Source organism: Camelus dromedarius, chromosome 1 (genome assembly GCF_036321535.1).
Source record: "Camelus dromedarius isolate mCamDro1 chromosome 1, mCamDro1.pat, whole genome shotgun sequence".
Taxonomy (NCBI): domain Eukaryota; kingdom Metazoa; phylum Chordata; class Mammalia; order Artiodactyla; family Camelidae; genus Camelus; species Camelus dromedarius.
This window is the reverse complement of record NC_087436.1, coordinates 89,129,386-89,154,935: the sequence shown is the minus strand read 5'-3', so window position 1 is coordinate 89,154,935 and position 25,550 is coordinate 89,129,386. Positions and strand designations below refer to the sequence as shown.

At 36.2% G+C, this 25,550-nt stretch overlaps 1 protein-coding gene across 1 annotated transcript in view; it reads left to right on the top strand.

Annotated features, from left to right (window-relative positions):
• Positions 1-25,550, top strand: part of GABRB1 (gamma-aminobutyric acid type A receptor subunit beta1) — a 331,133-nt gene that overhangs the window by 230,089 nt on the left and 75,494 nt on the right. Inside the window, exon 5 of the mRNA XM_031435095.2 lies at positions 13,654-13,736. Coding sequence (XP_031290955.1) covers positions 13,654-13,736 — 83 coding nt within the window. The remainder of the gene's footprint in view (positions 1-13,653; positions 13,737-25,550) is intronic.

Sequence of the window (25,550 nt, the reverse complement as noted above, 5' to 3'; positions counted from 1 at the left end):
TTTGTTTATTCATTAAACAAAGTACTAAAACAGTCTTTTGTTCAGAGTAATTAATTACCAGATTTAATTGGAACATTCAGGTTTTCCATAAACCTGAAAATGGTCATAACGATGAAAGGTGAGATAATCCTAACCGCTAGACAATACATCTAGTAATCTTTCTCAAGGGTAATGGTTAGAGAAATCACTTTATGTTCAGTGCAACATAGGCAAAGCACTATGTATCATTTCCCTTGTTTAGTAAAATATATTTTGACTTCAGGAATCCATACAAGTGCACGTGTAAACTTTTTGAATAAAGTATATTTAAAGGGGTTTTTATTTTGTTAATTTTTTATTTGCAGGGTGGTGACAGAAAAGGAAAGATGAGAAGAAATGCACTATTATTTAATCTGAATTTCTAGTGACTAAAACTTTGTGTTAAAAAGGAAGGACTACCTAAAAAAGCGGATAATTCACAAAACTTCTGTGAATTTTGTAATTTGCTTACATCTGCCTTAATTTAATGATGCTTCAAGCAGCTTCATGACCCTAGAAATTATCTACCTGACAGTAGCCTGTGGCTGTGTTTTTAGCAACTGCACCCAAGATGATTTTTTTATAAGAAATTGAATTGGGTGGAGGAATGGATCTTTATCCTAACTCTGTATTCCAAGCAACACTGGCGTAGTTTTTTTTTTTTAATAAAGAAATAACGCTGATCTTTTTCTCTCTTCTTTAAGGAAGTAAAGATTTCAGTGTTTCCTTAAGTTATACATTAATGCCATTAATTTGCACATCAATTCTATGCCAGACAATGGGCTAGACACTGCTAAATGATTCATTGCAAGATTATTTCTCTTGTGGTATTTACCATCTATTCAAGCAGCACACAATATTGAGTAATCAAACAAATTTATAGTTGCAAATTGTGATGAGAAATATAACGAGGTATATATCAGTTTCAAACACGAAGATCCATCTATGTTGATAGATTTCTTGACTGAAAGACTCATGTCAGAAGATTATGATGATTGTCCACTATTAAATGCCAATTAGGTATAGAATCAATGTGAGGGACAGAGGAGTTTTGTATTCCTTTCCCTTTTTGTTTTTAGTAATTCTGGAATAGGGGACAGGAAGATGGCTATATCCAGTTAAAAACAACATTTAAAATAAAAATGTAAGTGGGTTATTCAAGGACTTAACTGTTTATGTGAGGATATCAAATTGAAGTCATGGAGAGATTTAAAATAGGTTAACACATTGCCCTATTTGCTTTATCTTTCTTGAAAGAAAGAATGACAGAAATATGGACAAAGGAAGGGAAGAGAAAGGAAGGAAAGGAGGGAGGGAGGAGAGGAAGGCTGGGAAACAGAGAAGGAAGGAAAGAGAGCAGGAATAGGTAGAGAATTTTCAAAGATGACAGCAACACCATCACTATCCCATCCTATCTCTTTTCCTCTACCTGTCCCTCCCCAGATGCAGCTACTGTGCCAAAATTGCTACATGTCATTTCAATGTATATTTTTGAATTTTACTACACATACACACAAGTGTGATTTCCTAAGCCATGAAATTCTGTCACGTAAACGTTTTAAAAATGTAGCTTTGTGTAGGCATTCTTTCTAGTCTTTTGTTTTTCCACACAACACTATGTGAGGTAAGCCCATGTTAATACATGTAGATCTAGTTCATTCATTTTAACTGCTGTTAAGTAGCCCATTGTAGATACACCAGAGTATCGATTTTGCTTTGCTGGACTGTTGCATTGTTTACCTGTTTCTGCTCTTACAAGGAGTTCTTTTTTTTTATTGAAGTATAGTCAGTTTACAATGTGTCAATTGCTGGTGTACAGCATAATTTTTCAGTCATTCATGAACATACATATATTCCTTTTCATATTCTTTTTCATTATAGGTTACTACAAGATACTGAATATAGTTCCCTGTGCTATACAGTAGAAACTTGTTGTTTATCTATTTTACATATAGTAGTTAGTATCTACAAATCTCTAACTCCCATTTTATCCCTTCCTACCTCCTTTTCCCCCTGGTAACCATAAGTTTGTTTTCTATGTCTGTGAGTCTGTCTCTGTTTTGTAAATAAGTTTATCTGTGTCCTTTTTTTTTTTAGATTGCACATATAAGTAATATCATATGGTATTTTTCGTTCTCTTTCTGTTACTTCATTTAGAATGACGATCTCCAGGTCCATACATGCTGCTGCGAATAGCATTATTTTATTCTTTTTATGGCTAAGTACTATTCTATTGTAATATACACAACTTCCTTATCCAGTCTTCTGTCAATGGGCATTTAGGTTGTTTCCATGTCTTGGCTATTGTAAATAGTAATGCTCTATCACTCTTGAATCTTAATTTCACTCCTTCAGGAATATCATTTCAAGATTACACTGATTGCCTGTCAGTAAATGTGTCAGCTCTTTGTTCTGGGAGAAACCATAATGTGGCAAAGCAACAGAGCAGCTTTGCAAATAAACCAAAAAAAAAAAAAAGTAACTGTGCAAAAGAAGATCCATATCTTTGCTTTACCTCCTAATTCTGTCTGAGTCCTTATTTAACTATCCTGCACTCATCAATTACCAAGTCATGGCACTCTGTCTGAGGTAAACATTTTATTTGACTCTGACTTCTACTACCATTTCTAAGTCCATTCCACTTGTTTAAGGCCTTGCTATTATTCCAATCCCTCACAATTTGTCTACTGCAGAAATTCCTGATGATCAAGATGATGAGAATAAAGATGCTCTGATCTAGAGGAGATAGCCTGATTTTTTTCTGCTGCCTAACACTTATCTCAGATGTCACTAGGGAACGTAAACATTATAGAAATTTAATACATGCTCATACTCCATAGATATATGAAGATAGTGATTTAATTTGGAAAAATAGTCTATCTTGAACTCAGTGAGACATCTACAGTAAAACATAACTGAGATTAGCACTGGGTCCTCGACAGGGGTCTATTAATTATCGTTGCCCTACGAGTATTTTTTGTTGTTGTTGTTGTTCCCCTGCCCCAGGCTACTCTGATTTATGAACAGCTTTTCATATTTACAAAGCAGTTCATGAATCACCATGGCCCAGCAGAAATGAATAAAAATGAGCCCATTTACACAACACTTGGTATGTAGCTAATTACCTGAAAATGACTGCTTGGGATTGCGCTGAGAAGGGTGTCATCAACACTCAGCACGAAGAGTACAAAGCAGAGGGAGAAAAGAAAGCAGAATAAAAAGATAAAAATATAAAAATGTAAGAGTAGCATGCTGCTTATTCAGTGTGGGTTTTTTAAAGCATCACCAAAGAGTACCTAATGATGTCATCCAATAGAGGAATGGTTAAGTACCATGGAATTTCTATATGATGGAATCCTGACTATCCATTAAAATTGGAGAATACCAGTGACTTAGGAAAATTCTTACCTTTAAGGTTAACCAAAAAGCATCAAATGAAATTGTTAAATACTCTGTACTCCCAACTTTATTAAACAATATACTTAGAAGAAAGGAAATTAATATTGTAGTAATGGTATTACGGGTCATTTTTATTCTATCTATAATTTTATTCTATCTATACTATTCAGGTGTTTTACTATGACTATGCATTAATATTATAATGTATTTACATTAGTAATTTTACACATATGTATTTATTTATTTAGAAGCATATTGCTTAAAAATACTACTACTACTATGTACCAAACATTGAACTTGTATGTGCTTATAATAAACCTCTTCTCGCCTGTTCCATGCTGTATCCACCTACATAATCCTACATAAGAGTACCACAAACTTAAGGCATCTTTTGTCCAAACTGCCACCAATCGAAAAGTGTAGGGTTGAACTCTCTCCCACCTGAGTGATTGTCATGCTTTCTTGATAATTTAAACATTTCTCTGATGTAAAATATTCATATTTCTAGAAATATGTCAAAGTTATATGACAATATCTTTTATCTTCTGAGATCTGACTAATAAAAACAAACAACAAAAAACAAAACAACAAAAAAAGTATGAAAAGAGATCCAAATTGGAAAAGAAGAGGTAAAAGTGTCACTATATGCCGACGACATGTTACTATATATAGAAAATCCTAAAAGGTCCACACAAAAACTACTAGAGCTGATCGAAGAATTCAGCAAAGTAGCAGGTTACAAGATTAACATTCAAAAATCAGTTGCATTTCTTCACACTAACAATGAGTCAACAGAAAAAGAAAGTAAACAAACAATTCCCTTTAAAATAGCACCCAAAGTAATAAAATACCTAGGAATAAATCTAACCAAGGAGGTGAAAGAATTATACACAGAAAACTATAAACCATTGATGAAGGAAATTAAAGAAGACTTTAAAAAATGGAAAGATATCCCATGCTCTTGGATTGGAAGAATCAATATTGTTAAAATGGTCACACTGCCCAAGGCAATCTATAGATTTAATGCAATCCCTATCAAATTACCGAGGACATATTTCATAGAACTAGAACAATTCATAATAAAATTTATATGGAACCATCAAAAACCTAGAATTGCTAAAGCATTACTAAAGAGAAAGAAAGAGGCTGGAGGAATAACTCTCCCAGACTTCAGACAATACTATAGAGCTACAGTCATCAAGACAGCATGGTATTGGTACAAAAACAGACATATAGACCGATGGAACAGAATAGAGAGCCCAGAAATGAACCCACAAACTTTTGGTCAACTAATCTTCGACAAAGGAGGCAAGAATATGCAATGGAATAAAGACAGTCTCTTCAGCAAATGGTGCTGGGAAAACTGGACAGCAGCATGTAAAACAATGAAGCTAGAACACTCCCTTACACCATACACAAAAATCAACTCAAAATGGATTAAAGACTTAAACATAAGACAAGATACAATAAACCTCCTAGAGGAAAATATAGGCAAAACATTATCTGACATACATCTCAAAAATTTTCTCCTAGAAGAAATAAAAGCAAGAATAAACAAATGGGACCTAATGAAACTTGCAAGCTTCTGCACAGCAAAGGAAACCATAACTAAAACAAAAAGACAACCTACGGAATGGGAGAAAATTTTTGCAAATGAAACCGACAAAGGCTTGATCTCCAGAATATATAAGCAGCTCATACGACTCGATAAGAAGAAAATAAACAACCCAATCCAAAAATGGGCAGAAGACCTAAACAAGCAATTCTCCAAAGAAGACATACAAACGATCAATAGACACATGAAAAAATGCTCAATATCACTAATTATCAGAGAAATGCAAATCAAAACTACAATGAGGTATCACCTCACACCAGTCAGAATGGCCATCATTCAAAAATCCACAAATGACAAATGCTGGAGAGGCTGTGGAGAAAAGGGAACCCTCCTACACTGTTGGTGGGAATGCAGTTTGGTACAGCCACTGTGGAAAACAGTATGGAGATTCCTCAAAAGACTAGGAATAGACTTACCATATGACCTAGGAATCCTGCTCCTGGGCTTATATCCAGAAGGAACCCTACTTCAGGATGGCACCTGCACTCCAGTGTTCATAGCAGCATTATTTGCAATAGCCAAGACATGGAAACAGCCTAAATGTCCATCAACAGATGACTGGATAAAGAAGATGTGATATATTTATATGGTGGAATACTACTCAGCCATAAAAACTGACAACATAACGCCATTTGCAGCAACATGGATGCTCCTGGAGAATGTCATTCTAAGTGAAGTAAGCCAGAAAGAGAAAGAAAAATACCATATGAGATCGCTCATATGTGGAATCTAAAAAACAAACAAACAAAGCATAAATACAGAACAGAAATAGACTCATAGACATAGAATACAGACTTGTGGTTGCCAAGGGGGTGGGGGATGGGAAGAGATAGACTGGGATTTCAAAATTGTAGAATAGATAAACAAGATTATACTGTATAGCACAGGGAAATATATACAAGATCTTATGGTAGCTCACAGAGAAAGGAATGTGACAATGAATATATATATGTTCATGTATAACTGAAAAATTGTGCTCTACGCTGGAATTTGACACAACATTGTAAAATGATTATAAATCAATAAAAAATGTTAAAAAAAAAAAACAAAAAACAAAAACAACAAAAAAAGTATGACAGCATGAAAGTGCAGTTGGATTTTTAACCACTGTAGCCTCAATGCTCACAGTATTGCCTGATTCCTAATGAGTCCTCTACCATTTTTATATTCATTATTCAGTGAGTAAAAGAGGTCCTGAATTACTGACAACTAAATGAACACTGAAAATATATAATAAGGTCAACTCATAAACTGTTTGTTTTACTGCTTGTGGGAGAAATTTTACTGAACCAGTTGTTCTCTGTTTAGATTTATCTGGCCTGAGTACAATAACTGTAAAGACAATCAACCTTAACTCCTGAATCTAGCATATCTGAATTTGAATTCTCAGTGTTACCATTTCCAATGTAAACTTGGAAACTTTTCACCTATCAGGTGTCAGTTTCCTTATCTTTGAAACTTGAATAAGAAAGGCATCAACATAATAAAGCTATTGTGAATAATATATCAAATAATGCATGTGTGGTAGCCAGAATAATGGCCCTCCAAAGAGGTCCATATCAGAATTCTCAGGATCTGTAAATATGTTTCCTTACAGTATCAACAGGGACTTCACAGATGTGATTAATGTAAGGATTTTGAAATGAGATTATACTGGGGGCATACTGGGTCTCATGTAATCACAAGGGTTCTTATACAAGGAAGACAGGAGAGTCAGAGGGTGAGAATGGAAGGAGACATTGGAATGATGGAGGAAGACAGAGGAAGAGGGCATGAGCCAAGGAATGCAGGCAGTCTCTAGAAGCTGGAAAAGGCAAGGAAATAGATTCTTCCCTAGAGCCTCCACAAGGAACACAGCCCTGCTGAAATCTTGATTTTAGGACTTCAAACCTCTAGAACTATAAGAGAGTAAATCTGTGTTGTTTTAAACCACTAAATTTATGGTAACTTGCTATAAGGGCAATTGATAACTAATATAGTAAGAAAGATGCTTAGGACAATAGCTGTCATATATGATTTTAACATAATACTAGCTGAGATCACCCTGCCCCTTTAGATCTGGGTAAGAGTAGCTTAAATACACAACCCATTATTTGTGGGAGTCCAACACCTTCTGCAGGATTGCTGGGGCTTCCCAGAGGGTTTCATGATTTGGCTACCTCTGGCTTTGAAGTTCAGGTCTTGCTGAATTGGTTTAATTTACAGAATACTGTTCCATGAATACTGTCAAGATATGAAATTAAGCCACTTTACAAGAGTATAAAGCATTTACATAAAGCTTTAGTGTGGGGGGATTCTGGGATGGAGCTTGGTTTAGATAAATAGAGAAAAATTTATTATCATAGCAATGCAAAATCTTAAAATTGAATATTATATAAGACTGTTTTTGAAATATTTTACTACTCCATCATTTTGCTTTCCCACATCTAAATTCTTCTTAAATCTCACAGCAATTTATACATATATATACACATACATATATATATATATATATTATATATATATATATATATACACACAGAAGTATAGTCAGTTTACAATGTTGCGTCAATTCCTGCTGTATGGCACAATACTTCAGTCATATAGGAACATACATATATTCGTTTTCATATTCTTTTTCACCATAAATTACCACAAGATACTGAATATATTTCCCTGTGCTATACAGTATAAACTTGTTTATCTATTTTATATATAAGTTAATATCTGCAAATCGCAAACTCCCAATTTATCCCTTCCCACCCTCTTCCCCCCACGGTAACCATAAGTTTGTTTTCTGTCTATGAGTGTGTTTCTATTTTGTAAATAAGTTCATTTGTCTTTTTTTTTTAGATTCCACATATTAAGTGATATCATATTTTTCTTTCTCTTTCTGGCTTACTTCACTTAAATGACATTCTCCAGGTCCATCCATGTTGCTGCAAATGGTATTTTTCTTTTTTATGGCTGAGTAGTATTCCATTGTATAAGTATACCACAGTTTCTTTATCCAGTCATCTGTTGATGGACATTTAGGTTGTTTCCATTACTTGGCTATTGTAAATAGTATTGCTATGAACATTGGGGTGCATTTATCTTTTTGAATTAAGGTTTCCTTGGGAATACATACCCAGGAGTGGGATTGCTGGATCATATGGTAAGTCTATTTTTAGTCTTTTGAGGAATCTCCATACTGTTTTCCATAATGGCTGCACTAAACTGCATTTCCACCAACAGTGTGTGAGAGTTCCGTTTACTCCACAGCCTCTCCAGCATTTATCATTTGTGGACTTTTGAACGATGGCCATTCTGACTGGTGTGAGGTGATGTTACCTCATTGTAGTTTTGATTTGCATTTCTCTGATAATTAGCGATATTGAGCATTTTTTCAAGTGCTTTTTGTTTCTCTATCATTCATGTCTCCTGCTCTCAGGATTTCACCTTCAAATACCAAGGTATTTCCCCAAATCTAGTAACCTACCTAAAATAAAATTTTGGTGCCAACTATGAAGATAATACATATTCTTTTCATCACTCAGAAAGGGAAAAAAAATCTATGTGCTCATTGGTCATGACTCAGGCTAGCCCATCTGTCATCTTTCACTGGTATCTTTGGGTGATAAACCTAACATGGATTAAGGGTTCAGCCTGAAGGCCAAAAGAAGCCATGGAACATTCTACAAACAAACTTTACAAAGTGATACTGATATCAGTCTTATTACTGTTACTCTCTATCAATCTCATCAATCTTAGGGGTATGATTAGGATTCAGCATTTTCAGGCTTTTTTCCCCATCGTCTTTCTCATATTCCTTTCATACAGATTCTACCAAACTGTACAGTTATGCTCTACAGAGATCACATTTACAAATTGGAGTTCATTCCTATAAAATTGAAGATTATAGGGAAATCTCACCCAGATGTGCATAATTTGTTCATTTATTTATGTTCCCATTCTTATTTGCAAAAGTGCACACTGTGTGTGTGTGTGTGTGTGTGTGTGTGTGTGTAGCTAGGTTTTAGGCTAGTTAAGGGCCGGGACTTCCTGGATTGTGTTTTATCAGCAATAAGAGTCATGCTGCCCTTAGACATCAAATGTACATAACTTGTGATAACAGTGACTGAAGCTCAATGACCATGCAGCCTACATCTTAATAAATAAATACTACAGCAACATGATTTCCATTCATTCCAAAGTATCGTGGAACCATAGTTTCTAACTAAGAGCTGATTATAGTGTTCTAACCTAACCTTTAAAATGTTAATAAATTGGATTATAGTGTAAGTCATTCTAAATGTCTTTGAAAGAAGACATGAATGTTACACTGTCACGAATCTGCACCTTTGGGAAGTCTGTGTTCAGAAAAGCCGTCAGTTAATGCTTTTGCCTTTAGCTGGTTCTAGTCTATTGTACTTTCATTTGCTATCAGCCAATGGTCATATTTTCACACAGTCAGAATGAATGACTTGAGTGTTAAAAGTCAAAAACAAAATTCACAAAACACTTCAGTCTCAAAGCCCTCAATTCATCTAGTTTTGTGATTTTTGGCACCTTTGCCTCCATAGAGGATTTTGAATATCAGGCTGCTTCAACCTCAGTGTGAGAACATTTCCATGAAGGTGTGTTAATTAAGTGTAGAGATGACTAACCACTGCTGAGTAATCACATTATGCAAGATGAAAAAATGGAAACACAGAGAGTAGTCATTCTTAGAGATGTTCATTGCTACTTCACACCCAGAAGTTAAGACCTCAACAGAACTCTGCTAGGGACATCATCTCTCTTTTTGTTGATGATCCTGGGAATTCTTGCTGAGCAATTTTTCTCACAAAGAGCACAGGACACTCAGCTCCCTTAGTCATAAGTATTACAAAATCTAGATACGCCAAATCCTTAAGTTAGCAGAGACTGACATTCTGTTGCATAAATTTTTACAGGCCACAACATGAATTTATGCTTACCTACTTGCATAATGGTCCCTCTTTTGAGTCTCAAAGATCTCTCTCTTCTTGGGTAAGAGATTTTACAGGTCCCTGGTGACTGTATTTGTGTCTAAATAATTTGGGGATAGTTAGCACCTAAGCCACATTGGGCCAATGAAATCCTCTTGAGAATTTTGGAGGTAGATTCCAAACTTTGGAAAGGTAGATCCCAAGAAGGTAGCTGTTTCACTAATGTCAGTGCTCTCCAGAGAGAGGCAGGCATTTCCCGCTGCTCAAGGTCTTGGAGCTGCCTTGATTTCGTCTCTTTCTAAGTTGTGACTACTTAACTGTCTTTAGTGTCTTAATGGAACAGGAAAAGTGAGTTCCCCTAGGACATCATAGTTGAAAACACATCAGGTCATGGGCAAGTTTCTGGTGTGATGTGCAGTTTCCCAAGGTGATATCAATTCAATTTATATTTATTAATTGCTGAACGGATTGGTCATAACAGATAGTAACAGTAAACTCAGTTACGATTTTCAAAAGCTTTTTTTAATTACTCCCAGCTGTAGTACCCATATGCATGAGATATGATCTTCATTTTACAGACAATGCTTTGTTGGCTTTTTAAATTGTTTTGTAAAAATTCCAGAGCCTCACAATGTGTGAATCAGTGGTTCAGCATAAGATTTTGATGCATGTTCTGATTTTGATATGATATAGTTAACTAACCAGATGGCACGTGTCTAAAACTGATGTCAATTAAGTGAGAAAAGTTGACCAATGGGGCTCAAATGCTGTTATCAAATATCCCAAAAGCTCTTCAATAATTCCACACATATCTTATTCTAATTTTATTTTTTAAATTATACTGATTTTAAACTATAAGCATGTATGCCATAATATGGCCTATGCCACATTTTAATGCACTAAAGACCATCATAATATTAACTTGTGCTTCCAGGTTAGCTTATGCAGAGTGTGGAGCACCAAGTAAGGCTTTCCTTTAATCCACTGCTATATACCTACTGGAGAAAAGCCACCTATGAATGCATCTGAATCATTTACAAAGGTGCTGTTGATTATAGAGGAGGTTACAGAACAGATGGGTGTTTTCCTCCCTAATTCACAGTAGCCCATGTCTGATCCTGTATAATTTTAGAAGTGTTTCCATATTTATTAGGATTTTCTCAATACCGTACAAATAAAATACAACACAAAAATAATTGGTGCTGAGGGAGATTTAAGACCATAATTCTCATCGTAATCCCTGCTTTCAAATTTGTGTGCTCATTAAAATAGATGTCAATGTTTGAATTTATAAGGTTATTAACAAAATATGGCTTTCACTTATTTCATTTGTATTTTGTATATTGAAGTTCTCTATAAGATCTCATTTTATTAAAAGTTTCCTCAGAGGAAAAATGAAAGCAGCTTTGTAGCAGAGTTTTTCAACCTTGACACTAATGACATTTCGGAATAAATAAATCTTGGATGCTGTCCTGGGGGGCATTGTAGAAAGTTTAGTGGCATTCCTGGCCTCCACCCACTAGATGTCAGTATCAACCTTCCATCCCCGGCTCCACAATCAAAACTGTCTCCAGATATTGTCAAATGTCCCCTGTTGGGAAAAATTATCCCCAGTTGAAAAGAATTGGCTAAGTCATAACGTCATAGAGATGGCCACACTTTAGTAATTCCTAGAGAATATTTGCAATTTCAAAAACTTTTAAAATTCATAAGTAGCTGTTAAACAAAGAATATAGTAAAAAGATAATGTTTTTGAGACTTTTAAAAAATTTATTATGTTGTCTTATTGAAGATGTTTGAAACACTTTGCAGACCATAAAAATAATGTTGCAGAATTGTATTTTCAGACTACAAAAGATAGTTATGATATATTGTTAAACAAAAAAATTAATTCATATGATTATGAGTGCAGTAAGTAAGAAGTAATCTAGTAAAATCCTCCTATGAGCTAAATTATGGAATATGACCAGTTTTCAAATTTTTTAAAACATATTTTAAAAAATTTTTAAATTAACTTTAAAATTCATTTTACTCTTGCCTAATGCTCAAATCAATCTGATTAGTTGACTGCCATTTGCCTAAGAAAAGCTTCAAAGGAAATCTCTACTTTCATCTTTCATAAAGAAAGCCAAAGAGAAATTAGGAAGATCTAGGGGTTTTCTTAATAATGTTTTTAAGAAGATGCCTGTTAGGTGAACACAAATGACTAAAACAATAACTGGCCTTGGCAGCCTCAAAAATCATAGGTATGAAAAGTACTTTGTCAAATTGACATACACTGTTGAAGGGAGTATAAATCGGCTCGATTTCTGTGAATAGCAATGTGGCAAAATTTAAAATGCATATACCATTTTTTCTAACAATTTCCTTTTGAGAAATAGCCAGTCAATGTAGTCAGATACAGTAGCATCTACCAGTATATTCAGAGCATCTTTATTTGTAAAAGATACGAAACAACATAAATGCATCCCCCCAAGTCTGATTAGGAAAAAAATTATGCTATTTCCATGCAACTCAACATATTGTAGTAAATTTTCTTACGGGCAGCTTATTGACTCATATAGAACCAAATCCAAGATGCACTGTCAATGAAAACAAGCCATATTCAAAGCAGGGTGCTTGCTGGGCTTCTAACTAAGAAGTTCCCCCTAAGAAGATACAGGTGGGCTTCTATTTGTACACAGAGTATATGTGGAAATTTCCCAACTTTGTAGCTCCTGGGGATTAAAGCCAAAAGAAAACTTATTATTAAATTTGAATTTTGAATTCTTTAAATTATGATTACACATTACTTTGTGAAAGAGGACCACGTAATTACTTTTTTTTTTAAGAAAGTACTTTCTCAGTTCCAAAGTGATATTGCATGTTTGTATGAGTGGACTAGCCATATGAATCGAGCTACTCTCAGACCCCACAGTCCAGGAAACCAGCCCAAGCACGAGAAAAATGGAGGGACAATGGGGACCAGGGTAGGCTATCTGGAGTCAGGAGCCTTGGGTTTACATAAATGCATAAGCTGAACTGGAGTCGGTAGGTATGGTGTAAACATCCATCCTAGGATAGCGTTTCTTTCCTGGTTATGTACTATCTATCTACTGAGTACAGGTGGACCAGGGCCTCAGCGATGAATCTGATGGATCTCTCTAACAGTGGGGAATGTGAGTCAGAAAGGACGAATTTTGTTGTTGTTGTTGTTGTTGCTTTTGCTGTCTTATTATTAGGTTGTAGCAGGAGAGGAAGGTGGGCTTTGATGCACAACGTAGATATTCTCCTGCTCATAAAGCCAGACTTGCTGCAGATATTGGCAGAGACATTGCTAGGATGCTAGTAAATATAGGAAGGACAATGGGATAATAATAGCTCTAATAATGGCCATCATTTGTGGAGCACTGACAAAGCAGAGGGCACTGGGCTAAAAGCTTTGCGCACATTATCTCTCTCAGTCTTCACAGCCATTCTAGGCAGTCGATGTTTTGATTGATAAGGGGACTGAGGCTCCTAGAGATAAATTAACTAGCCCCAGCTCCCACCACCAGTGAGCAGCAAAGAAAGACTCAAACGCAATCTGCCTGCCTTCAAAATCTTTAATCACAGAATTTTGATGCCAGCTGGTAGGCATGAGTTTGGCTGGGAAGCCTGGGAATGAAAGTTATCATCCTTACGATGTTGTCTTTTCTCTCACCCTGACAGGATCACAACCACAGCTGCCTGCATGATGGATCTACGGAGATATCCTCTGGACGAGCAAAACTGCACCCTGGAGATTGAAAGTTGTGAGTTACTTGGGCAGGGGAACAAAAAGGAGGGATGTTGGCTTGACCCAATTAAATTCAACCTCATACTGAGTAATTGGTACCAAGATATTTTAACTACACTATCCTGCCTACTTTTCAAAGGGTTCACAGTCTAGTGACATTTTCCTTTATAATGCTGATTTAAGGTTCATTTCAATAGTTATCTTTTGGAACCATTAAGGAAAGTCTACTTATTTTAGCTGGACAATTTATAAACTCATACTTTCTCCTTCTCAGAATCAAGTTTCTCCTAAGGCCTCCTAATACCCAAGCTGCGACAATAACAGGGAAAATAGTTTAATATGAAAAGACTTTGTGAGATTGTTTTTGGTTCTATAGTCTGTCTACCTGAAGGACTGTAAATTGTTGTCTTTTAGAAAAACTGTGTTAAAGTCTTGTGTGCAGTCATCTTTCTTCAAGGGAAGATCAAGATGATAAATGGTATTTATGAGGCTTGTGGTTTAAGCCAAAGACTTAATGACTGATTTTGGTTTGTCCTCTTAGGTTGTTTTTCATTGATTGCTTTACTGAATATTTTAGTCACTAAGATTTAATCGATTGCTTATCTTTGTTTCATTGTTTCTCAACTATCAACGTTCAAGCATTTGAGCCCATTTATACCAGGCAAGGCCATTTCCTGGTATTCAGGGGCACAGAAAGTGCAGTAGGTAATTCAGAGCATTGTAATACCACTTAATGTAATGTGAGAAGAGATATATTTCTTTAGATCATTTATTTTTTTAATTTTTTATTGAAGTATAGTTGATATACAATGTTGTGCTCATTTCAGGTGTACAGCAAAGTGATTCAGTTACACATATACATAAATATATGTATATAGGCTTTCTTAGATTCTTTTCCATTATAGGCTATTAAAACATACTGAATATAGTTCCCTGTGCTATACAGTAGGTCCTTGTTGTTTATCTATTTTCTGTTGTATATATTAATCGCAAACTCCTAATTTAAGTTAAATAAATCCCTTCCCCCCACCCCTTTCTCCTTTGGTAGCCATAGTTTGTTTTCTATGTCTGTGAGTCTATTTCTGCTTTGTAAATAATTTCATTTGTATCATTTTTTTGATTCCACCACATAAGTGATACCATATGATATTTGTCTTTCTCTGACTTACTTCACTTAGTCTGATCATTTCTGGGTCCATCCATGTTGCTGTGAATGGTATTATTTTATTCTTTTTATGGCTGAGTAGTATTTCATTATATATATATATACATATGCACACACACACACACACACACAGATATAGATATAGATTCAGACACATATACATACATACCATATCTTCTTTATCCAGTCATCTATCAATGGACATTTAGGTTGCTTTCATGTCTTGGCTATTGTAAATAGTGCTGCTATGAACACTGAGGTGCATGTATCTTCCTGAATTAGAGTTTTCTCTGAATATATGCCCAGGGGTTGGATTACAAGATCATAGGATAACTATTTTTAGTTTTTTAAGGAACTTCCTTACTGTTCCCCATAGTGGCTGTAACAATTTACATTCCCACCAGTGGTGTAGGAGGGTTCCTTTCTCTCCATACCCTCTCCATCTGTGGGCCTTTTAATGATGGCCATTCTGACTGGTGTGAGGTGACACCTCATTGTAGTTTCGATTTGCATTTCTCTTAGTTAGATCATTTAAAATACTTTCAAAATGGTAAAGAAAAAGGGAAAATTTCAGGTGATCTTCTAGTATTATTAAAGAATAAATGTATTCTCCATTGTCTGATTAATAAGTAATTACATTCTAGTTTCTACTGAATACAGACATAGACATAAAGATGCTTATGCAAATATAGATATAGATTCAGACATAGCCATTGATCTGTTACCAGTAGAACTTGGAATGAACAAGAAAATTCATGAACTATTCTTTAATTAATATTCTAATTTTACAATGCATTAAATAAATAAGTTGGTTGAAAGGTGTTAACATGTGAAAGTATTAATGGTGACTTTTGATTTAAATGACAACCAAATTCAAACTATAGAATGAAATATAAGCTCAATTATTTATTAATGACTAATAATGTTTTATAAATAAGGCAGAACTTTAGCTAAGCAAGTAAACCATTAGCTTTTGGAATTGACATAGAAAGAGAAGGATAATTCACGAATTGCTCATTCATATGGGTTGCATTTTACCCTTGACCCCTATTCCATTGATAGTGATTTTTTTACCTTTGCTTCTGCTGGACAACATTAGGATATGACAGTCTGTCAAAATTCCAAGATCTTATATTTACATCATTCACTTAAAGAAGCAATGAATTTTGACAAGTGCTTGAATTGATTCTGTGCATAAATTCAAAGTGCTAAAATCATCAGCATTTTCTCCCAAAGTGCATATTTTATTTTATAGGCAATTTTCTTTTATACAGGCAATTTTCTTTATTCGTATTTAGAAAATAGATGACTTTTGGGTTTATTTATCATATCACACAATGAGCAAAACCAAAACTATAAATGAGGTAGAAATGACTTTGTGGGGTAAGGATGGGGGAGACCCAAGCAATCAGAGAGTCAAAAGTTATTCCGTACTGTATAGCACGGGGAGATATATACAAGATCTTATGGTAGCTCACAGAGAAAAAAATGTGACAATGGATATATATATGTTCATGTATAACTGAAAAATTGTGCTCTACACTGGAATTTGACACAACATTGTAAAATGATCATAAATCAGTAAAAAATGTCTAAAAAAAAAGTTATTCTGAAATATGGTGTCAGGCAACAGGTGACCACCCAGACATATAATAATCATTGAGGCAATTCAATAAAATGCAATCAGTCCTCTGGACAGATGGATGAAGCATAGCAACTGGGACCCTAAAACCAGTCAATACAGAGGACTAGGGGCAGATGGCGACCATCATCAATGTGATCCAACAACAGGTCACAAAACTCTAGTTCCTAAAGTTGTTTACCTAAAGCAAAGCAAAAACTCAGGCCTGTAAGAACTGGTGTAGTGAAAAGTCTGTGAAGACAGGAACTTGGAAGAAAGGGAAAGAAAACAAGGAACTGCCTTCTATTTGCCAGAAAAATGCTAGGCATTAATAGAATACCTCTCTAACAGAAGTCTTTCCAACAACATTTGAAAGAGAATGTATCTGAGGCTCAGAGAAGTAAAATAACTTACCTGGGGCCACAAGACAAGGATAGTGGTGAAGTGGGGACTCAAACTCAAATAATTGACTCCCTGTAATAGAATCCTGCCATCAGCTGTGAGCAAGGAAGCAGAACATCGGTGATTAGAAGTACAGCACCCATCAGAACCACTCACAGCTAGGTCGAGGATGCTGAATCAACTAAAGACTGGTCTATATTTCCTAAAATTATCCCTGATCAAGGTTAGAGTAGATCCTAGAAGCTGAAGCATAATTTAGCTTTTAGGTCAAGGGTCAAATGATTGTGGAGAAAGGGTAGTCTGTGGATGCAGGAAACCAAGTGGTCCTGATTCCCTTGATGTTACCCTGAAATAAATTTAGAAGCCTCAAATGGCAACATTTCTTGGCCCTAAAACTGTACTTAAAGTGTATCCCTTCTCAATAAGAGGTAAACCAATGTAAAGAGATCCTGAATCTTAAGAGTAGTAACTTCAAACAATGAAGTAACATACGGCAATAATATGGAGTCCAAATGAGCTTTGCTTGTTCCTGCCTAAGTACGTAATCAATATGTTGCTAAGTGTTAATAAATACTGAATCTGTTATTCTGTCTGTTTTTTAACTCTTCACAAGGAAACATGTGTTGCATTATTTGCTAAAACAGCTCTCCCTGATTTGACATTTTATTAAGACTACAACTCAGCTTTAAAGTGATTACAAATGAGAGGGTCTAGTGTCAGTTGGGGAATAAGAATGATAAGGTAGACATTCCGCCAGTATAAGATTGAACCAATCATAGTTTTGTGACAAACAGAGTAGAAATTTTACCTACCTTACAGACTGTACTCATTTGTATTCTCTTTCATTACAACCCCAAGGATAGAGAAATGTTTTCCTTGGGTAGGTCCTTTGAGGAAAATTGAAGATGTTTTGCTTTCTTTAATGTCATCTAATCGAGTAAAATTAGAAAGGCCATAAAGACTTGTTAAATTGAAAGTTTACTTGAACTTGGAGCAGATTAATAGCTTCATAGCCCTGGGATGCTATAAAATAAGTTAATGGCACATGGAAAAATCAATCAAGGAGTTTAGTACTAAGAAGATTAGGAATTAAAATCAATAAAGCTATCATGTGAAGGTTTGATAGCCACAAGCCTCATGGAAATATAGAAAGGGTTTGGGACAACAGTCATGGAGGCGTCAAACGTCTTTCCCTGTTTATTTTCTGCAGTGGCTATTGAGGGAAATCTCACCCTATCTCACATTCTCAATGTCAGCAGTCAAGGCCGTCTCTCACTATACCCAACCCCCAAAGCAGAAGCCACTTCAGGTCTGAAATCTCTCAGCAGTCTCACCCATCTTCTTCTCAACACCCTTATATCGTCACCATGCTAAGTTAGCCCTCTGTATTTCAGCGGAAGTGGAGCTCCTGTGCCTTTTATAGCTGACCCTGCCCTCAGTGCTCAGGATTTCCATCTCTTTCTTCCCCCTCTGGGAACTGATTTTCTCAGGTTCACACACACCTCCACCCCTGATCTTTCAGATCCTCATTCTCACTCTCTCTACTACCTCTTTCTTCACAGCCTAAAAAAAAAACCAAAAAAACAAAAAAAACAACCTGTAATCGCTTCTCGTCACAAAACACCTCTCCTCTACCCTCACACCTCCCCTTAAGCTTTTCCTAATCTATTTCCTTTTGCAAAATTACTTGAAAGAATGGTCTATATCCTTGTCTATTGTCTGAGCAGCCTCTCAACCCACTGTAATCTGGAACCTGCTGACCCATCTCCCGTGTCCACTGACAGTGTTCCCAGAAAGGTGAAAAATGACCTCTCTTTACATCTTTTTTGCAATGATCTCCAAATCTGTATCTTCAGCTCAAATCTCTTCTAAGCCCCAGAAGGACATACATAGCACTCTTCTGGGCATAACTACTTTGATGTTTCAAAGGCATCTTAAATTTAATTGGCTTAAAATTTTTTTTTATCAATTTTCCCCTCACAAATGAGTTTCCTTCCCAGCCTCCTTAATCTCATTATCCAACGAGAATCCTAGGATTAACTGTTGACATCTCTCTCTCCATTACATTCCTCCTATCCAATCTATTGTCAAGTACTATCCATTCTACTCGCAAGATATTTATCAAACCTTTTCATTTCTCTCCAGCCCTACTGCCACCAATCTTCTCCAAACCGCCATGACTTCTTGCCTGAATCATTGCAGCAGTCTTCCTGCTGGTCTTCTTGCTTTCACCCCTAACTCCCTCCAACTCATTCTCTACCCGGTAGCCAGAGTGAACTTTGCACGATGTAAACTGGGTTATGTTATTCTGTGCTTTAAAATAGTCAAAGATTTCCCATTGTACCAAGAAAACTCTCCACACTTCCTCATTTGACTTTCAAGTTTCTGGGTGACTGGCTCTCCCTCAAAATTAAAAGTCTGGTTTTAATTTTTTCAGATAAGATTTAAGGCAGGGAATTTTTTTTACTTGCAATAAAATATTCTTTAATTTATATAATTTTATATTCATGCTTTAAGACTATCTCAGAAATTTAAGATTGTAAACGTGTCAACCAAGAGCCAAATAGAGGAAACTTAACATTCTAATTATTTTAGGAATTTTCATAAGCTGGTAACTGTGAGGAACCACTGTGAATTTCTTGCTTCACTTGGGTCATGAACTGTCTGCATCACTCCCACCTGAACCACAATCAATTTATCAAACAAAGGTAGCATTTAGTGATACCTGGTTATTTTTACACTTATTTCTTATTTTAAAGAAATGGTTTAGAAACTTTCAACTTGGGCATTGTCTTAATATATTCAATTTAATGAACCATCTATTCAGTCCACCTCTCAGTCTCAGAATATTGTCATTGTGTTGATTTAAATGCCTTGGTAGTAACAACATGTGCACAGAAGGCCAGGCCATAGTCAAGTTTGGTTATTTCCAAAATAATTTTTTCCTTGCCCACAAAAATAGCAAATAACAAGAAAAATGTGATAAAATGGCTTAAATTAACTATGGAAAATTCGCTGAGAAAATGTGAGGTTTACAGAGCTGGGATGCTAAGTGTTACTTACATAATGTGTTACATTCACACCTGGCAATAAAATAAGTACAGTGTCCAGACCTGAGGCAGGAGCAGCTCCACAAAGGTCTGCCCTTGTAAAGTCACATGTGAAGAACTGTGTCCAATTCTCAATGCCATGTTAAGATAATTTCCTTCAGAGCAAGAGACCAAGATATTTAGGAAGATGATGATAGGGAGGCATACTAGCCTTTTCTGGATGTTTTAAATGCTACCATAGAGAAGAGAAATCTTATTTTTGATGTTGCCCCATACATTAATTAGGATTCTCCAGAGAAAAAGAACCAGTGGGATATATATACATGGAGAGTGAGAATAAGATTTATTATAAGGAATTGGCTCATACAGTGATGGAAGCTGATATGTCCTGAAATCCGCAGGGTGAGTCAGCAAACTAGAGAGCTGCTGGTACAGTTCCAGCCTGAAGGCCAGCAGGCTTGGGACCCAGGGAGAGCCAGTGTTCCAATGTGAGTCTGAAAACAGGAAGATGCTGATTGTCCCAGTGCAAAGATAGTCAAGCAGAAGGAAGTCTTACTCTGCAGAGGGTCAGTCTTTTTGTTTTAACTGAGGCCTTCAACTGTTTGGATGAGGCCCATCCACACTAGGGAGGACAGTCAAACCAATTCAAATGTTAATCTCATCCAAACCTCCCTCACAGGAACACACAGAATAATGTTGGACCAAATATCTGGGCACCTGTGGCCCAGTCAAGTTGGCACATAAAATTGACCATCACGCCCAGAATGCTAGCTTTGAACCCATTCAATTCAAATAGCATTTTTTAAACGGTGACCACAAGCCACTCTGTGTGCCAAGTGCTAGTGATGTAGTTGCAACCATGCAGACAGGTGGCAGAAGTTGCAGGAAGGCAGATGCAGAATTGAAGAGAAATACTATCCAATGAGCAGACGTGCCCATTCATAGGAAAAAAATACCCCCTTAAGAAAGACTTCGCATCCCACAGAGACACTTCAATTAATTGGAAATGGCCACCTACCAATTGTAATGTAAAAGATATTCCTCACTAACAGGGCTGTTAATTATACTACCTTAAATATCTCTTTCAGCCCTAAAATCTAGAACTCTGGGAGTTTATTCAGTTTAGTTACATCATCAGTAAATTACTTGATATGCTTGCCTAAAGCATTGGTTATAAAGGGATCCTGATTTATGAAGGATATTAGAACATTAAAAGTGTTATGAATACATGAACATATAAACACAAGGAAAAATATGAACTATAGGACAATTAAAAGCAAAGCCTTTGAATCATTCTTACTTTATTGCTGCCGGCCAAATCATTCATTCTGATCTGAAATCATTTAAAAATAGCACCTACCACATTCTGCACACTTTCTATTCACGGATGCTAAACACTGAAAATAACAGAAGTAAATTGAACTTCATGAATGATGCATGGCTTCCCTTGCTTTATGTCCCCATTGTCAAGGAAATTAGCAGCATTGGCTATCTCCTTAGATAAATTTGATTTTGCCATATTCAGTAGACTACTTAATGAAAATGAGTATTTCACATTTATGTTCATAGAAATGTTAATGAATTTTAGTGTCTGTAGCTTTTTTGATGAGCAGAGGGGTGGGTGTAGGGAAGAAGGGAATCTTCTCTGAATTAATGTATTCCTTTATTCCAGGCTGCTTTCTTGAAACTGTGGAAAAATAGTCTTTCCAAAAAGTCTCTGATCTTTTAAAGTTATAAAAATAAAAGCCAGTGGGGGATTGGAGTTCCTTTTATGAAAATTCGTTTCACAATCAACTTGTCTATAAAGTTAGCCTTATAGCTGTTTGCTGCTACCCTATAGATAGTATATTTTCCATGCATGGATAAGTGACTGTGTAGATTGGTGAGGAGACCTCTGACTTACAGAATTAGATTTCTGAAGTTTCTTCTCTTCTGGATTCTCTGATGGATGGCCATTTTCCCTCTAGCTTTCCAAGAGAAAGTCAAAATAAAGTTTATCACTTTGCCTAAAGGTTTTAGGTATTAACCAAATACTTTAAGACACAATTTGTAATGGAATTTTGGCCTTCTAAAACTGAACACCCTTCTAAAGTGAGTGCTTTGGTTCACTTAGGATCCAAACTTGACAATAATGATTGCTGATATTTACTGACTATACGTCATGGGCCAGGCACTTAAGAGAAACCTCCCATTGACTCTTCACTAAAACCCTCTTGTTCTACTCCATTTTACAGAAGAGGAAATCAAAGCACCAAGGTAGTTACTTGCTCAAGTCACAAGACTGTAGTGGTCCACAAGAGATTTGAACTCAAGCAATCTGACTGAAGCATCCAGGATTTATTCTCCTTCTATACCGTCCTCAGAAAACTCCTCTTCAGCTTCCCCGCTGTGTGTGAGTTGGGTGGTTTTGAGATATGCTCTATCTGAATGCAAAGCAGACACCTGAGAACAAAGCAGATTTTAGTAGGTCCTTCTCCTCTCTTCTGACTCAGTCTCAATTCAGTACCTACATGAGCATTTATTTTCTGACATTCTTGCCAATGGATGTTGATACAATTTAAGAATAACTATTATTTCACCAAGTCACTTCTATAATTGCAACAGATCCCACAATGTTCAGAAACCCTCTCTTTTCTAAGTGGACACTGATCCTCTTCCCCATATCATTTTAGTATCGTGTTAAGCTTGACTGACTGTAACGGTGCTGTAGTTTCAAAGTCCATTCCTTAGTCACAATTGTGATGCATGAACATCTATAACCTTGGAAATGGACATATTCTCCTGAGAGGTCTTGACTTGGATGGTTCTGTGAACCACATCCATATAGAATCATCTGTTAATATAGAAAATGTAGTTTCCATTTGTGTCAATTTCCATGTTTAAATTGCTTCATTCTTCTCTTTAAGATCAAAGATTTTAAAAGAGAGATCTTTTTAATATTGATACCATGACCCCAACTCAGACGAATAAAATCAGAATTTGTAGAAGATGGACTCATGTTACACAAGCACTTCTTATGCTCCCCTCAATGATTTCCATATGAGGTCGTGTATGACAGCCACTGCTTTAAGGCTGTTGTGCTTTAAATTTTTGCTTTTCTCTTTTTCTTTTACCATCGCCTCTAACAGACCCAGTTCTCTAAATGGGAAACAGAATGGAAACACAGAAATGAGAGAAGAAAGTACAGCAAAGAACAGAAAATAGCATCTTTTCAAAGGAAAAAAAAATCACTGAAATGATCAAAGGAAAAAATTTAAACTATTCTTTCCTTTATCCCCTCTGGCAGAAGGCTCCATTTTTTTTTTTAAGTGCATACCTTGAAAGAAATAGACCAATAGACCCTGCCTTTCATTGGAATTAAGTGCTTCAATCAGATATTGAAATCCATGTAATAATAAGTCAAGTTGTTACAAAATGCTACTCTATTTTAAAGCCTCAATATATGTAGCACATATTGATATGAACGCAATCAATGAAACATTAATTTGTATTATGGTGCTGTGGTACATCGAGTTTCCTACTTTGGAAAGAGAGGCAGGGGTACCAGCTGTTTTAGTAACATTATCTATCATGTTTAAAAAAAAGCTAGTTAACAATTTACTCTTGAATGAATACACAGCAACAGGCTTTACAGGAATAATTTCATCAAACTGAAACTGAGCAAGGTCTATTACTTTCAACCATAAGAAATGAAATAAGAAGAATTTCTGTGTTCATTTCCCTTTCCCACTCCCTGTCCTGTAGGCACTGACTGTACTCATTCGATGGTGTGAAAGAGCAGAGCTCCCACTAGATGACTGCATTGATCCCAAATACGTTGTGTTCTCAGTACTGACGTCATGTAGACCTACCGCTCAGACAAGACATTTCAATGAGTAGAGCCATAGGTGCCTGCTCTCACCTTAAAAACTGTCAGCGTGGGAACCCATCCCTTGTCTGATAGGCTCCCTGAAGTGCTTGTCAGACATTCACACACTTACAAGGATCTTGTTAAAATGCATTCTGGTTTTATGAGCTTGGTCTGGGGCCTGAGAGTCTGCATTTCTAACATGTCACCAGGTGATGCTGGCGCTATTGGCCTATAGACCACACTTTGAGTAGTGGGAAGCTGGAATACATTAATAAAAGAAACAAACAAACAAACAAAAACCTGTCTCACCTGTGCTCCTACTCAATCTGCTTTCCCAGCCTGCTTGCTTCCTACTGAGATTTAAGTAATTAGCCTTTGTCACACTGGTTGCTCAGCACTTGATTCAAGAGAGTTTTGGGTTTTCAATTAAGTGAGGCAGAAAAGTCATTTTCAGATGACCTGAGGAATTCCCAAACACTGAACTCTGAAACTTAGATGCTGTTTGGCGCCCTGGGTGGGTAAAATTCTTGACTTACTATTTAATACATGAACGATTCCCAGATGTAGTATGTCATCAGTACTCTTAAGCCCACATTAAAAATAATATTTGTTGACTATTTTGTACTTAGAAAGGATTTAATTTTAACAAAGGGAAAAGTAATGACAAGTACTCTATTTGATTTTACTTGACTTCATGTCCACAAATAAGAGGTTTTAGTGGACTTTCACTATCTAGAGACCTGGGGTTTAACAAGTCACTCTGAAGAACTCAATTTTGCCAGACTTTATGTTAGCTACTTTGACGTGAATCTTTCTCAGTAGAGAATCCTAAAAATCATTTGTTCTCTTCTGATGATTCAGGGTCATAACCGTGATCATTTTTCACAATGTGCTGAAGCTCTGGCTTCATCTGAGGCAAAGGGAGGTGTAAGAACTTGCACTATGATCCTTACCACGACCTTAATTTAAGAGCTACTCTTTGGGAGTATCTTCCTTGGTGGGGTAATGAAAGCCTCTTTCTACAAAATTAATGCGTCAGCAAAAGAAATATCCATCTCTAGTCAATTAGGCATATTTTTGCAACTCAAAAAAGGTGTTTTCCTGTCATGGTTCTCATTTTAAGTAGTGTAGTCTCTTCATTAGGGATCAGTAATAACTCTTCACGAATCATTTGTTTCAATGTCTCAACCATTGTCCGGGTCCTCAGTTTCTGCTGCTTCGTCACCTTCCTCCATCCTGACTGCTGTGCTGATGGGTTCTCAAGTCACCTGCTTCCACACAGTATCCAGTTACTGAGTTATACAGGCTTTTACATGTAATCCCCTATCCTCACTGTGGCTGCCATTATTCTGTCTCTTCCTCTTTGAATTTGTACGTGTTTTATATGCCAAAACAGTACCTTGCTCTTTAGAGGAAAGATATTTAACATAATTTCCTTATGACCATAGATTGAAAGTATTAGGAAGTGTCTCCCTCAAGAAATGCAAAATGATACGTCCCCTATTGTCCTCCTGATGATTTACTTCAAGCCTTGAATCTAGTAGCATAACCAAAGGACCAAGCCTGAGTTTGCTAAGTTCTCACAGTTTCCTAACCAGGGTGTAGAGTTATAATAAAACTACATTTTCTCCCTAGATTGCATGAAGTTTAGGAAGGGGCAGCAGTCTTCTGCTACTGTGATACCAGGTCATAGTTACTCTTTTTAAACTTTTACTTTTAAGAGAATTTAATGCATTAGCAAT